General features: G+C 43.8%; 1 protein-coding gene across 3 annotated transcripts in view; it reads right to left on the reverse strand.

The window, feature by feature from the left end:
• Positions 1-15,896, reverse strand: part of asic2 (acid-sensing (proton-gated) ion channel 2) — an 865,381-nt gene that overhangs the window by 316,448 nt on the left and 533,037 nt on the right. Inside the window, exon 1 of one of the 3 annotated variants that reach the window (XM_061981304.1) lies at positions 4,667-6,011. The exons of the other annotated variants lie outside the window; for them this stretch is intronic. Coding sequence (XP_061837288.1) covers positions 4,667-5,359 — 693 coding nt within the window. The 5' untranslated portion in view covers positions 5,360-6,011. Of the gene's footprint in view, positions 1-4,666; positions 6,012-15,896 lie in introns of those variants that run through there. 3 annotated transcript variants of the gene reach the window in all.

Raw genomic sequence — 15,896 nt, forward strand, 5'->3', positions numbered from 1 at the left:
GTACATGGACGTAGGGAGAAGTGCAGAGCACCAATAAACCTTAAAGGCACAGCCTTTGCGTGCCGGCCCAATCACATAATATCTACGGCTTTTCACACACACAAGTGAATGCAATGCATACTTGGTCAACAGCCATACAGGTCACACCGAGGGTGGTCGTATAAACAACCCTAACCCTAACCCTAACCCTAACCCCTAACCCTAACCCCTAACCCTAACCCCTAACCCTAACCCTAACCCTAACCCTAACCCTCTAACCCTAACCCTAACCCTAACCCTAACCCTAACCCTAACCCCTAACCCTAACCCTAACCCTAACCCTAACCCCGTAGGGAGAAGTGCAGAGCACCAATAAACCTTAAAGGCACAGCCTTTGCGTGCCAGCCCAATCACATAATATCTACGGCTTTTCACACACACAAGTGAATGCAAGCATACTTGGTCAACAGCCATACAGGTCACACCGAGGGTGGTCGTATAAACAACCCTAACCCTAACCCTACCCTAACCCTAACCCTAACCCTACCCTAACCCTAACCCTAACCCTAACCCTAACCCTCTAACCCTAACCCTAACCCTAACCCTAACCCCTAACCCTAACCCTAACCCTAACCCTAACCCTAACCCTAACCCCGTAGGGAGAAGTGCAGAGCACCAATAAACCTTAAAGGCACAGCCTTTGCGTGCCGGCCCAATCACATAATATCTACGGCTTTTCACACACAAGTGAATGCAAGCATACTTGGTCAACAGCCATACAGGTCACACCGAGGGTGGTCGTATAAACAACCCTAACCCTAACCCTAACCCTAACCCTACCCTAACCCTAACCCTAACCCTAACCCTACCCTAACCCTAACCCTAACCCTAACCCTAACCCTCTAACCCTAACCCTAACCCTAACCCTAACCCTAACCCCTAACCCTAACCCTAACCCTAACCCTAACCCTAACCCTAACCCCGTAGGGAGAAGTGCAGAGCACCAATAAACCTTAACGGCACAGCCTTTGCGTGCCAGCCCAATCACATAATATCTACGGCTTTTCACACACACAAGTGAATGCAAGCATACTTGGTCAACAGCCATACAGGTCACACCGAGGGTGGTCGTATAAACAACCCTAACACTAACCCTAACCCTAACCCTACCCTAACCCTAACCCTAACCCTAACCCTAACCCTACCCTAACCCTAACCCTAACCCTAACCCTAACCCCTAACCCCTAACCCTAACCCTAACCCTAACCCTAACCCTAACCCTATAAACTACAAATATGCGCCACACTGTGAACCCACACCAAACAAGAATGACAAACACATTTTGGGAGAACATCCGCACCGTAACACAACATAAACACAACAGAACAAATACCCAGAAACCCTTGCGACACTAACTCTTCCGGGACGCTACAGTATACACCCCCCACCCCTGAGGTTGAGGTGTCTCAGGGAGAGCATGTCCCAAATTCCAAGCTGCTATTTTGAGGCATGCTAAAAAAAAATAATGCACTTTGTGACTTCAATAATAAATATGGCAGTGCCATGTTGGCATTTTTTTTCCATAACTTGCGTTGATTTATTTTGGAAAACCTTGTTACATTGTTTAATGCATCCAGCGGGGCATCACAACAAAATTAGGCATAATAATGTGTTAATTCCACGACTGTATATATCGGTATCGGTTGATGTCGGTATCGGTAATTAAGAGTTGGACAATATCGGAATATCAGCAAAAAAGCCATTATTGGACATCTCTAGTCTTCTCAATGCTTTAATGCTTTCTTACTCATACAGATGTGAAGTTTGCGGCAGTTGCAAGTTCCAGTTAAAGCATTTGTCATTATCGATGCGAACATCGCGACGTACGACGGCCTGACATTAGAGGTGCCTCTGAAGCTTGAATGTGGACCCACTGATAGTGAAGAGTACACACTCGGTATGCACTGCACCTGCTCAACACCTGAGCTCACTTCCACAGAGCCTTGCCAAAGCTGGGAGCGAAGCCCAGGAAGGTAAACTCCACAACGAAGGAGCCTCGCGTTTCTCGACTCTCGCCAACACGTGTCTCGATGGAAACGCTAATAAATGGAGAGTGTGGTTGTTATTAAAGTGCCTGTCAGCGGTAATGATGCACAATGTGGGCTTTCAGGCTGCGAGCACACAGCAACGCAACATTGTGGAGAGAGAGGAAAAAAACACACACACAGGTCCAACTTTTGTTTGTCCTCCAGGCATTAAAACGCCGAGTACTGTGACCGCTGGGGAGTCTTACATGAAAGAACATGTGACACATAAGTGCTTTTAGTGCTGCTGCTCAATTAGCTCAGTAGCTAGCACACTCGCCAGCTCAGGTTCGAGTCCTGGCGAGTCCCTAAACTGATTGGACGAATGGGTCCAAGCTCTTTGGGAGCATTGCAAAGTGACGTGACATGATCTATGGAGAAAGACATCCTGGTCGAGTCACGTGGTATAAAAACTGTTAGTAGTATTTTAACTCACAAATGACATGCTTTATGCACTGCAAAAACTGACATCTAAGTAAGATTAAATATCTCAAATAAGGGTGATATTTGCTTATTTTCTGTCTGATAAGATAATTCTTCTCACTCGGCAGATTTTATGTTAGAGTGTTTTACTTGTTTTAAGGGTTTTGGTCCTAAATGATCTCAGTAAGATATTACAGCTTGTTGCTGAGATTTTATGACCGATATTGAGTAAAACATGCTTGAAACTATTTTTGTCCAAATGTCCAAAACACGGGCAGCACGGTGAAAAAGGGGTTAGTGCATCTGCCTCACAATATGAAGGTCCTGAATAGTCTTGGGTTCAATCCCGGGCTCGGGATCTTTCTGTGTGGGGTTTGCATGTTCTCCTTGTGACTGCGTGGGTTCACTCCGGCTTCCTCCCACCTCCAAAGACATGCACCTGGGGATAGGTTGATTGGCAACACTAAATTGGCCCTAGTGTGTGGATGTGAGTGTGAATGTTGTCTGTCTATCTGTGTTGGCCCTGCGATGAGGTGGCGACTTGTCCAGGGTGTACCCCGCCTTCCGCCGGATTGTAGCTGAGATAGGCTCCAGCGCCCCCCGTTACCCCAAAAGGGAATAAGCGGTAGAAAATCGATGGATGGATGGATGTCCAAAACACACAATGGTGCACAGGAAGGCGGGGAAGAAGAGGGGAAAAGGCGGCCAAAATGGTCAAAAGTCCCAATTTTGTCCAAAATATCTCCCCGGGTTCCAGTCCCACGAGTCCCGCCGCCGTGGCCGCCCAAGTCCCGGGATGAAAAAAATGTCCAAAACACACCCAGCAAAGTCCCACAGGAAGTGGGGGAGAAAAGTGAGAAAAGTTGTCAAAGGTCCCCAAAAATGTTCTATATACCTACCCAGGTTCGAGTCCCACATGGAGTGCTCGAACCCGAATGTGATTTTTGAACATTTTACCGACTTTTCTCACTTTTCTGACTTTGACACAATTGTGTCTCATAATTAAAACAAATGACAGCCAAATGGACTTTTGCTGTTTTATTTTCAATGAAACAATAGAAAATACGTACTCCTATAGTAGTACAGTTGTTATTAGTGAGAGTATACTTATTTTAAGATATTTCTGGGTTCATTGAGGTTAGCTAATTTTACTTGTTTTGGAAAGTCTTGACAAGCCAAATTTTCTAGTTCTATTGGCAGATAATTTTCCATCCATCCATCCATCTTCTTCCGCTTATCCGAGGTCGGGTCGCGGGGGCAGCAGCCTAAACAGGGAAGCCCGGACTTTCCTCTCCCCAGCCACTTCACCCAACTCCTCCCGGGGGATCCCGAGGCGTTCCCAGGCCAGCCGGATGATATAGTCTTCCCAACGTGTCCTGGGTCTTCCCCGTGGCCTCCTACCGGTTGGATGTGCCCTAAACACCTCCCTAGGTAGGCGTTCAGGTGGCATCCTGACCAGATGCCCCAACCACCTCATCTGGCTCCTCTCCATGTGGAGGAGTAGCGGCTTTACTTTGAGCTCCCCCCGGATGACAGAGCTTCTCACCCTATCTCTAAGGGAGAGCCCCGCCCCCCGGCGGAAGAAACTCATTTTGGCCGCTTGTACCCGTGATCTTGTCCTTTCGGTCATAACCCAAAGCTCATGACCATAGGAGAGGATGGGAACGTAGATCGACCTTTAAATTGAGAGTTTTGCCTTCCGGCTCAGCTCCTTCTTCACCACAACAGATCGATACAGCGTCCGCACTACTGAAGACGCCGCACCGATCCGCCTGTCGATCTCACGATCCACTCTTCCCTCACTCGTGAACAAGACTCCTAGGTACTTGAACTCCTCCACTTGGGGAAGGTCTCCGCCCCAACCCGGAGATGGCATTCCACCCTTTTCCGGGCGAGAACCATGGGCAGATAATTTTGCTTAGTTCAAATAAAATACCCCTAATTTTGTTTTGTTTTTTTCTTGTTTTTGAACACTGACTTTTTGCAGGATGGTGACCTTTCATCCAAGACTTTAACGAAGGTAGCGACCATAGAGCTGCTAATAGTTCCGTGCGAGAGAGAGCGTTAATTCGCTGTAGCCGGAAGTGAAAACGATTGATTAAGACACACGTAAAGAGTCAAATCAAAAGCATGTAGAAGATGATGAAAAGGGACGATTATAAAGACCAAAGTGGACTTACGGAAGAGAAGTTGTGAGCCCCGCAGGGTTCTCCTCTGAACTTGCAGGAGAGGAGCATGTCGTCAAGCTGGTGGCTGAGTCGGTCCATAAACTCCAAGTTGGTCCCCTCAAAGTTCCTGGGAGGCAGAAACAGCCGGAAGTCCGACAGCTTCCCAAACCAGGCCCGGCGGTCCTCCTGGAGCAGGTCCAGAACCATGGGTCTTACAGTACGGTTGGCCAGCAGCAGACCTAACCAGTGTCCGGCAAAGTACAGGTCGCTCTTGGTGAGCTTGTAGAGGCGGATGGGGTTGTTGTTGCAAATGGTGACCACGGGGAAGGCCAGTTCTTTGGCCCATTCGGTGTGGATCCGGGTGTAAGTGGGGAAGGAGAGCCAGTGGAGTAGTCGGTTGGACGACCAGGACAGGAGCAGCCCGAAGGAGGTGCAGAGGGCCAGCAGCCAGAAGACCCGGCGGCCCACCGAGCCACCGGGGACGCAAACTTGCCTCAGACCGTGGAGGCGTGTCCTTGACAGCAAAGTGGAAGCGACCCGAGTCACGGCCGGCGTCACGGGACGCTTCTGACCGCCCCTTCTGATTACAGCCGGGGATCCCCGCCGGAGACAGCGCCCCTCTTGGGTCATGGCTGCCCACAGCGCTACTACAACCACGGGGACATCTTCACTTCCCAGCCCGGCCTCAGGGGCTGAGGCCCACATGAAGCTCCAGGGTAAATCCACTACCGTAATCCACACCCGGACCGCAACAGTATTGACCTCCTCTGTGGAAGACACCCTCTGATATCTTCACGCCGGTTAACTCGGCGCGGGAGACTTGTTGGTCATCTCTGCCGCTCTCCCGATCCGAGACGCCGCCGACGGTCCGACTCAGCAGAAAGCAGAATTGCGCTCCAAGCAGGGAGGCTTCGAGGCGAGCATCCACCGCAGTTTGTGTGACAGCGAGCGAGAGAGGATGAGACGGCGAGCGACGCAAAAGAGGAGGGAGGGGAAGGAGGGACAGAGGAGGACGGAATACAAACCACGGAGGGCTGGCAGAAAAGAAAAGAATGAAGGGGAGGGCGTCAAACGTGAGGGGAGAATGTAATTCAATCAAAGATGAGAGTGGAACACATCACAGACTCCCGCTCGCGTCCTCCGCTTAGTTCCGTCCGAGCGTGTCTACCTTTCAAGCCTGCGATCGTCTCGTCAGCGGGATGACGAGCAGCTTTAATTGGACTCGGAGAGGCAGCTCATTGCTAGTCTGAAGGATCCCTCCGACCACCTTGACGTCCACGTGCTCGCCTGTCCTCAACATCCCCCCGGCACGCAAAGCTTCATCTCACGCTGCTACGGACATGCCAACACATGGACGGGGGGGGCTGGTGGGGGGCTGGTGGGGGGGCAGCAGTGGCCGTCCTGCGGGCTAAGACCAAAACAAAGCAAAGCGGAGATGATGTGTTCTGTCACACTCTTCTCTCTTCGTCTTCCCGCCAAGTTTTCCTTCCAAAGACGAGCTCGCATTCCTGCTAAAAATACTCTGAATCAAATCCAGCAACTTGTCTTCACACGCTCCTCCTCCTCCTCTTCTGCGCCCGCCTCGTCGTCCTCTTCTTCTTCTTCTTCTTCTTTCCCACTTTGTGCACGCACTCTCTCGCTCATCTTCTAGGGAGCTTTTTCCTCCTCCTGATCCACACTTCTCATCACTTGGACCGACTCCCTCCTCCTCGTCCTGCTCTCTGTTGTTATGCCAACCCTCCTCGCAGGTTTGACTTCCCTCACTTTCCACTCCGGTCCTCCTCCTCCACTGCTGCTCCGTGCAGGCGGCCGGCAAGATAAAAAAAAAAAATCCTTCTTGTTGAGCAAAAAAAAGGACACCCCACGAGAGCAAATCTTTTAGTTTCGTTCTTCATAGCAAAGACTATAAAAATGGGACTCATTATCTCCCTGCTTGGCATTCAGCATCAAAGGTTGGAATTGGGGGTTAAATCACCAAAATTATTCCCGAGCGTGGCCACCGCTGCTGCTCACTGCTCCCCTCACCTCCCAAGGGGGTGCAACAAGGGGATGGGTCAAATGCAGAGAGTAATTTCACCACACCTAGTGTGTGTGTGTGACTATCAGTGGTACTTTAACTTTAACTGTATTTATCACCTTGTTGTACGCTACACGTGTTTTTTTATATACTGCCACTCGCACGGTAAAAAGGCAATTTTGTTCAATGTTATGCGCATTCATAAGAAAAAAGGAAAGAGTTATTATAAAAATCCATATTTCAACTATTTTAACCTTAAATAAATGATTCTCAAATATTTGGGCGCGAGTGTGTGACCCCAGGGAACATGCTTATCAGTATCATACTTCGAAAAGCTGTGCACGACAAAACATGCTCATAGTAGCCATTAATCCTCACTTAAAAAAATTAATTTAAAAAAGCCAAATATTCTTTTTGTTTTTGTTTTGTAGGTTAAAGTGTTTTATATATTGTGATACTGAGTTGATAATGCTGATCAATTTTAATTTATTATTACTTATTTGTCAGTATCTAATGGTTCAGGTCGGAAACAAAATGTTAAGTTAAAAAATAATAACTTTTTTTTTTAAAGCAATGTTAATCAGAATCAGAATCAGAATCAGATAAAGTCATTTGTTGATATATATGTCATTATTATTATTTTTTTAAAGTTAATAATGATAACATGTAATGCAGAGGTGTACTTATAACAAGTTTATAGACAAATGACACAATTTTGTCAAGGCGAAGAGTGTGTGTGTGTGTGTGTGTGTGTGTGTGTGTGTGTGTGTGTGTGTGTGTGTGTGTGTGTGTGTGTGTGTGATGGTGGGGGTTGGGGGTGTCTCACCAAATGTTTTCTTGTGACTCTATATTGAAGCTATTATCATATATACACAGTCATGGTTAAAAGTCTTGAGTTTCCAATCATTTCTACAACTCTTATTTTTTTGTGATAGAGTGATTGGAGCACATACTTGTTGGTCACAAAAAACATTCATGAAGTTTGGTTCTTTTATGAATTTATTATGGGTCTACTGAAAATGTGACCAAGTCTGCTGGGTCAAAAGTATACATACAGCAACACACATTATCAATTTTGGTTATGTAGAAAAGTTACAATCAAATCAAAATAGCTGCACGGCATGGCCTCTTAATTTCATGTGGGTGATTATGATTGACGACACCTGTTGACTTCTCTGAGCCCATTTAACTAGGGCTCATGTGATGCAGTCATTAGACTCGGTTACAAACCCGACAATGGGAAAGTCAAAGGAACTCAGCACAGATTTGAAAAAACGAATCACTGACTTGAACAAGGCACCAAAGTCACTTGGAGCCATTACAAAGCAGCTTAAGGTCCCAAGAGCAACTGTGCAGACAATTGTTCGTAAGTATAAAGTGCATGGCACAGTTTTGTCACTGCCACGATCAGGAAAAAAACGCAAGCTATCACCTGCTGCTGAGAGAAAATTGGTCAGGGTGATCAAGACTCAACCGAGAACCACCAGAAAGCAGGTCTGCAATGAATTGGAAGCTGCCGGAACACAGTTGTCAGTGTCCACAGTCAAGCGTGTTTTGCATCGCCATGGACTGAGAGGCTACCAAGCAAGAAGGAAGCCCTTTCTCCAGAAGCAACACTTTAAGGCTCCTCTAAAGTTTGCTGCTGATCACATGGACTAAGATAAGACCTTCTGGAGGAAAGTTCTGTGGTCAGATGAAACAAAAATTTAGCTGTTTGGCCACAATACCCAGCAATATGTTTGGAGGCGAAAAGGTGAGGCCTTTAATCCCAGGAACACCATTCCTACCGTCAAGCATGGTGGTGGTAGTATTATGCTGCCAATGGAATTGTGCTTTACAGAGAGTAAATGGGACAATGAAAAAGGAGGATTACCTCCAAATTCTTCAGGACAACCTAAAATCCTCAGCCCGGAGGTTGGGTCTTGGGTGCAGTTGGGTGTTCCAACAGGACAAAGACCCCAAACACACGTCAAAAGTGGTAAAGGAATGGCTAAATCAGGCTAGAATTAAGGTTTTAGAATGGCCTTCCCAAAGTCCTGACTTAAACGTGTGGACAATGCTGGAGAAACAAGTCCATGTCAGAAAACCAACACATTTAGCTGAACTGCACCAATTTTGTCAAGAGGAGTGGTCAAAAATTCCACCAGAAGCTTGTGGATGGCTACCAAAAGCGCCTTATTGCAGTGAAACTTGCCAAGGGACATGTAAGCAAATATTAACATTGCTGTATGTATACTTTTGACCCAGCACATTTGCTCACATTTTCAGTAGACCCATAATAAATTCATAAAAGAACCAAACTTCATGAATGAATCACCAAAAATGATTCCCGGGCGTGGCCACCGCTGCTGCTCACTGCTCCCCTCACCTCCCAGGGGTTGATCAAGGGTGATGGGTCAAATGCAGAGAATAATTTCGCCACACCTAGTGTGTGTGTGTGACAATCATTGGTACTTTAACTTTAACAAGATGCCTGCTCGCCAGATGGTAAAATAAAATGTGAAGGTAGTTGCAGTTTCAAGACACTAGATGGCAGTAATGTATAAGCTGTTGAACACCACACAGTAGTTTGGGAAGCTGCTCATCAGACCGACACATTGGAGGTCTGCATTAAAACCAAAAAAACTAAACACACGTTTCTGTTATTGAGTTGATAGATCACTTTCTCTTCTCACTCCATGCAGAGAATCCACAGCGAGACAGAAAGACGGCGCAACCAAACTTGGTAGTAGATGCTGTTACATGATTGGCTGTTAGCTTGTCACTCCCATTGCTCAGTGACACTTCCTGTTTCCTGTTTAGCTGGGTTCCCCGAGCACAAGTAACTTTATGCAACAAATCTTGCCTTGTTTGTTTTCCTTTGACCAAAATATCTAAATATATATCCAATGTTTTATCGTACACATTTTATATTGATATCGATTGTGTGTCTATCGCAATATATATTAGTAGCAAGTGCTTTGCGTGAGTCTGCCATTGTAGTCCGACGCTGTAGTCACCAATAAGCTCCTTGTTTTTCTCTATCCTCCTGTTGTGGGGCAGACTGGCTACATACGCATGCTTGCTCCGCTGTAGCCTATAGTTCGGACTCATATACGTCAGTAGATTCGCTATGGAAGTGCTAAAAAAACTACAACAAAGTTGACGGGGAGAAGACGCTGGGAAGGCATGTCAAGAAGACTGCCCACAAAACGGCGCATCCTGAAGATATGGTCAGAAAGCGGCTTGTAGTATCAAAATCTCCCGATATGATATCATCGTGATATATGCCCCCCCGGGAAAAAAAAGTATGTTTAAGTGCATTTTTTCTATCATGTTGAAAAATACAGTTTCTCAAAGGAGTTAACTCACAAATTAACTTTTAATTAGAGATGTCCGATAATGGCTTTTTTGCCGATATCCGATATTGTCCAACTCTTAATTACCTATTCCGATATACAGTCGTGGGATTAACACATTATTAAGCCTAATTTTGTTGTGATGCCCCGCTGGATGCATTAAACAATGTAACAAGGTTTTCCAAAATAAATCAAATCAGGTTATGGAAAAAAATGCCAACATGGCACTGCCATATTTATTATTGAAGTCACAAAGTGCATAATTTTTTTTAACATGCTTCAAAACAGGGTAGCGGGGAGGTGTATATTGTAGCGTCCCGGAAGAATTAGTGCTGCAAGGGGTTCTGGGTATTTGTTCTGTTATGTTTATGTTGTGTTACGGTGCGGATGTTCTCCCGAAATGTGTTTGTCATTCTTGTTTGGTGTGAGTTCACAGAGTGGCGCATATTTGTAACAGTGTTAAAGTTGTTTATACGGCCACCCTCAGTGTGACCTGTATGGCTGTTGACCAACTATGCTTTGCATTCACTTGTGTGTGTGAAAAGCCGCAGATATTATGTGATTGGGCCGGCACGCAAAGGTAGTGCCTTTAAGGTTTATGTTTTAAAAAGTCATACATTTTACTTTTTGAAACAGATACCGATAATTACCTATATTACATTTTAAAGCATTTATCGGCCGATAATATCGGCAGTCCGATATTATCGGACAACTCTACTTTCAATCATTTAGTTACCTCACAAATTGACGTTAAGTTTTGCTGGCTCCATCTTTTACAGGTGATGGTAGCTTGCCGTGGTGTCGCCACGGACTACAAAGGATTCATGCAGATCCCAAATACAGATCAGCAGGTACCAGAAGGTAAGAAAGGTTGCTTCTGCATAATATTGCGAAACAAAATGCCAGATAATATGCCTTACCTTATACACACACCATAATAGTGCTCGTATGTTTAATGCACTGACAATCCATCAAGCGGTGCGGCTTCATAGCTTACCAAAGTCGGACTAAAACATGTTGATAGATTTTTAAACGCCTTGAGTAATGTTCTATATTTTCAATGGAACATATAAAATGTTGGTGATGTTTACTTGAGTCATATTGCCATCATAGTTTAGTCCACACGTAACTCTTATGTTTGACTGCCATCTACTGGTCACACTTATCATTACACCATGTACCAAATACAATTTGAGGTCGGTAAGCAAAACCAGAATTATTCCGTACATTAAGTGCACCGGGTTATAAGGCACACTGTGGAGTTTTGAGGGGGAAAAAAGGATTTTAAGTGCGCCTTATAGTCCGGAAAATAGGGTAGTTTGGTGTGCAGCAGGTTATTTCCATCAACACGGTGTGCCTTGACCAAGTCTGTTTTGGCTTGGAATAGTCCAGACAAATATGGCACACCTTCGCCACAGAGTGTATGTTTTCACCACGGTTTGTCAGTTTGTTAGCAACAAAATTAAAATCTTTATTAGGATTTTGAAAAAAAATCCTAACAAAATGGAACACACTTCACTACCCGCTTCCTCTTTCTCTCCACTTTACGGCGCTCGGTAGAGGATTCTGGGAGATGTAGTTTATTTTCAGACCCGTCAAAGCAAAAGTGCCAGAAAAAAACTACCGTATTTTTCGGAGTATAAGTCGCACCGGAGTATAAGTCGCACTTGCCGAAAATGCATAATAAAGAAGGAAAAAAACATATATAAATCGCACTGGAGCCTGGCCAAACTATGAAAAAAGCTGTGACTTATAGTCCGAAAAATACGGTACACTCATCCAGTTTTGGTTTGACGGTTGTTTGATACCGTCATGCGTCACGGCATTATTGATAAGATTTTGAAACCGTAATACTATGTTAGCCGCAGTATCGTTACATCCCTAGTGGCTTGAGGACGGTCTGTAAAACATCATCTGTGCAACATTTAGACCAAAGAACCACCATTACACGTTACGTAGACTGCAACTTACTTGCCCCTGGCCAAGATTTAAAATCTTATTCCAAGACATTTCCCGACATTTAAGAGCTATTTACTTATTTACATCATCATCTTAATTTTAGCATGTATAACTATATTTGGTCTATTTCAGTTTAAAATGGAAAAAAACAACTATTCAAATAGGATATTTTGGTTTTCCTCACATCAAAAATCTTGTTTAAGATTCTGCAACATCCCAAGGAAGAATTGCAAGTTGCATAATGCTTGTTTTCGGAATAAAATACTTATTTTTATCTTAAAATCTAAATTTGGGATGTCTTATCAAGTAAAAATAACTAGCTGCATGAACTAGTGTTGTCCCAGTACCGGTACCAAAATGTATGTCGATACTTTTCTGTACTTTTTGATACTTTTCTAAATAAAGGGGACCACAAATAATTGCTTTATTGGCTTTATTTTAACAAAAAATCTTAGGGTACATTAAACATATGTTTCTTATTGCAAGTTTGTCCTTAAATAAAATAGTGAACATACAAGACAACTTGTCTTTTATTAGTAAGTAAACAAACAAAGGCTCCTAATTTAGTCTGCTGACATATGCAGTAACATATTGTGTTTTTTTCCATTCTATTATTTTGTCACAATTATTAAGGACAAGTGGTAGAAAATGAATTATTAATCTACTTGTTCATTTACTGTTAATATCTGCTTACTTTCTCTTTTAACATGTTCTATCTACACTTCTGTTAAAATGTAATAATCACTTATTCGTCTGTTGTTTGATACTTTACATTAGTTTTGGAGGATACCACGAATTTGGGTATAAATCCGATACCAAGTAGCTACAGGATCATACATTGGTCATAATATAAGTTCTCATGTGTCCAGGGACATATTAATGTATTTAATTTAATTTATAGTATGAACATCATATACATTTTAAAAAAAGAAAAACGATTTTGTGATGCTAAAAAATATCGATGTAATCATAGTAATATCGACTAGATACGCTACTGTACTTGGTATCATCACAGTGGTTGTCAGGTGTCGATCCACCAATGGCGTTTGTTTACATTGTGACGCAGGTGAGCTACGGTGTGTAGTGAAGCATGTTTATATTCCTCGTCCTGCAGGGATGATACTTGTAAGAAACTTACTTTATTTGTCACCATGGAGGCGAGGATTAGTGATTTAGAAGTAGCTATATCACTGCAGACTGCGGATGGATTTAGCCGCTAGCTAGCTAGCCCTGTCTTAAAACACCTTCCTGAGGGCGTTTTACCTTTATCTTCAGTTTTTAAGCCAACATGTGTCCGTTCTCCCTTTTCTATCTACACACAGTGTCTGCTTGTAAGTACTCTGTGATTGTGCGCTGCCGAACATGCTCCTCTGCTCGTAAAACCAACAATGTCACAATGTGACGTAGACGAGCGGGACGGGGTGGGGGTGGGGGGATGGACCGGTACTTTTTAGAGGCGGTATAGTACCGGAGTATAAGTCGCACCTGCCGAAAATGCATAATAAAAAAGGAAAAAAACATATATAAATCGCACTATGAAAAAAACTGCGACTTATAGTCCGAAAAATACGGTAATTAGTATCGTGGTACTATACCAATACCGATATGCCGAACAACCCTAGCATGAACAGATAATTTCACTGGTTTTTACACCCCCCCCCTTAAAATAAAGTTGCTTTATCTTACATTTTATCAACTTCTTTTTACAGTGTAGACCACAAGGGAGTGTTTTAAATGTAGAAAAACCCTTTAAAGAAGCTGAAGGGTCTCTGGCCTTCTTCTTAGCAACTCAACAGTGTCAAAATATAAAATTTTGACATTCAAATTTACTTTTAAAATGACTTGTTACCTTAGCTCAGGGTCACTTTAGCTGCTGGTAGAAGTCGTTAAAGGGGAGCATTATCACCAGACCTATGTAAGCGTCAATACAGGTAAAAGCCAGTAAATTAGAATATTTTGAAAAACTTGATTTATTTCAGTAATTGCATTCAAAAGGTGTAACTTGTACATTATATTTATTCATTGCACACAGACTGATGCATTCAAATGTTTATTTCATTTAATTTTGATGATTTGAAGTGGCAACAAATGAAAATCCAAAATTCCGTGTGTCACAAAATTAGAATATTACTTAAGGCTAATACAAAAAAGGGATTTTTAGAAATGTTGGCCAACTGAAAAGTATGAAAATGAAAAATATGAGCATGTACAATACTTAATACTTGGTTGGAGCTCCTTTTGCCTCAATTACTGCGTTAATGCGGCGTGGCATGGAGTCGATGAGTTTCTGGCACTGCTCAGGTGTTATGAGAGCCCAGGTTGCTCTGATAGTGGCCTTCAACTCTTCTGCGTTTTTGGGTCTGGCATTCTGCATCTTCCTTTTCACAATACCCCACAGATTTTCTATGGGGCTAAGGTCAGGGGAGTTGGCGGACCAATTTAGAACAGAAATACCATGGTCCGTAAACCAGGCACGGGTAGATTTTGCGCTGTGTGCAAGCGCCAAGTCCTGTTGGAATTGGAAATCTCCATCTCCATAGAGCAGGTCGGCAGCAGGAAGCATGAAGTGCTCTAAAACTTGCTGGTAGACGGCTGCGTTGACCCTGGATCTCAGGAAACAGAGTGGACCGACACCAGCAGATGACATGGCACCCCAAACCATCACCCAACCATGCAAATTTTGCATTTCCTTTGGAAATCGAGGTCCCAGAGTCTGGAGGAAGACAGGAGAGGCACAGGATCCACGTTGCCTGAAGTCTAGTGTAAAGTTTCCACCATCAGTGATGGTTTGGGGTGCCATGTCATCTGCTGGTGTCGGTCCACTCTGTTTCCTGAGATCCAGGGTCAACGCAGCCGTATACCAGCAAGTTTTAGAGCACTTCATGCTTCCTGCTGCTGACCTGCTCTATGGAGATGGAGATTTCAAGTTCCAACAGGACTTGGCGCCTGCACACAGCGCAACATCTACCCGTGCCTGGTTTACGGACCATGGTATTTCTGTTCTAAATTGGCCCGCCAACTCCCCTGACCTTAGCCCCATAGAAAATCTGTGGGGTATTGTGAAAAGGAAGATGCAGAATGCCAGACTCAAAAACGCAGAAGAGTTGAAGGCCACTATCAGAGCAACCTGGGCTCTCATAACACCTGAGCAGTGCCAGAAACTCATCGACTCCATGCCACGCCGCATTAACGTAGTAATTGAGGCAAAAGGAGCTCCAACCAAGTATTGAGTATTGTACATGCTCATATTTTTCATTTTCATACTTTTCAGTTGGCCAACATTTCTAAAAATCCCTTTTTTGTATTAGCCTTAAGTAATATTCTAATTTTGTGACACACGGAATTTTGGATTTTCATTTGTTGCCACTTCAAATCATCAAAATTAAATGAAATAAACATTTGAATGCATCAGTCTGTGTGCAATGAATAAATATAATGTACAAGTTACACCTTTTGAATGCAATTACTGAAATAAATCAAGTTTTTCAAAATATTCTAATTTACTGGCTTTTACCTGTATATACCTTGATGTTGCAGAAAAAAGACCATATATTTTTTTAACCGATTTCCGAACTCTAAATGGGTGAATTAATAATGTCGCTATACCTTGCTGTTCTATGCGCCATGTTTGTTTGTATTGGCATCACTGTCACACAGTGACTTTAGAGGCGGTATAGTACCGAATATGATTACCGTATTTTTCGGAGTATAAGTCGCACCGGAGTATAAGTCGCACCTGCCGAAAATGCATAATAAAAAAGGAAAAAAACATATATAAGTCGCACTGGAGCCCGGCCAAACTATGAAAAAAACTGCGACTTATAGTCCGAAAAATACGGTAATTAGTATCGTGGTACTATACCAATACCGATATACCGTACAACCCTAGCATGAACAGATAATTTCACTGGTTTTTACCCCCCCCCTA

Source organism: Nerophis lumbriciformis, linkage group LG24 (genome assembly GCF_033978685.3).
Source record: "Nerophis lumbriciformis linkage group LG24, RoL_Nlum_v2.1, whole genome shotgun sequence".
NCBI classification, from domain to species: Eukaryota; Metazoa; Chordata; class Actinopteri; order Syngnathiformes; family Syngnathidae; genus Nerophis; species Nerophis lumbriciformis.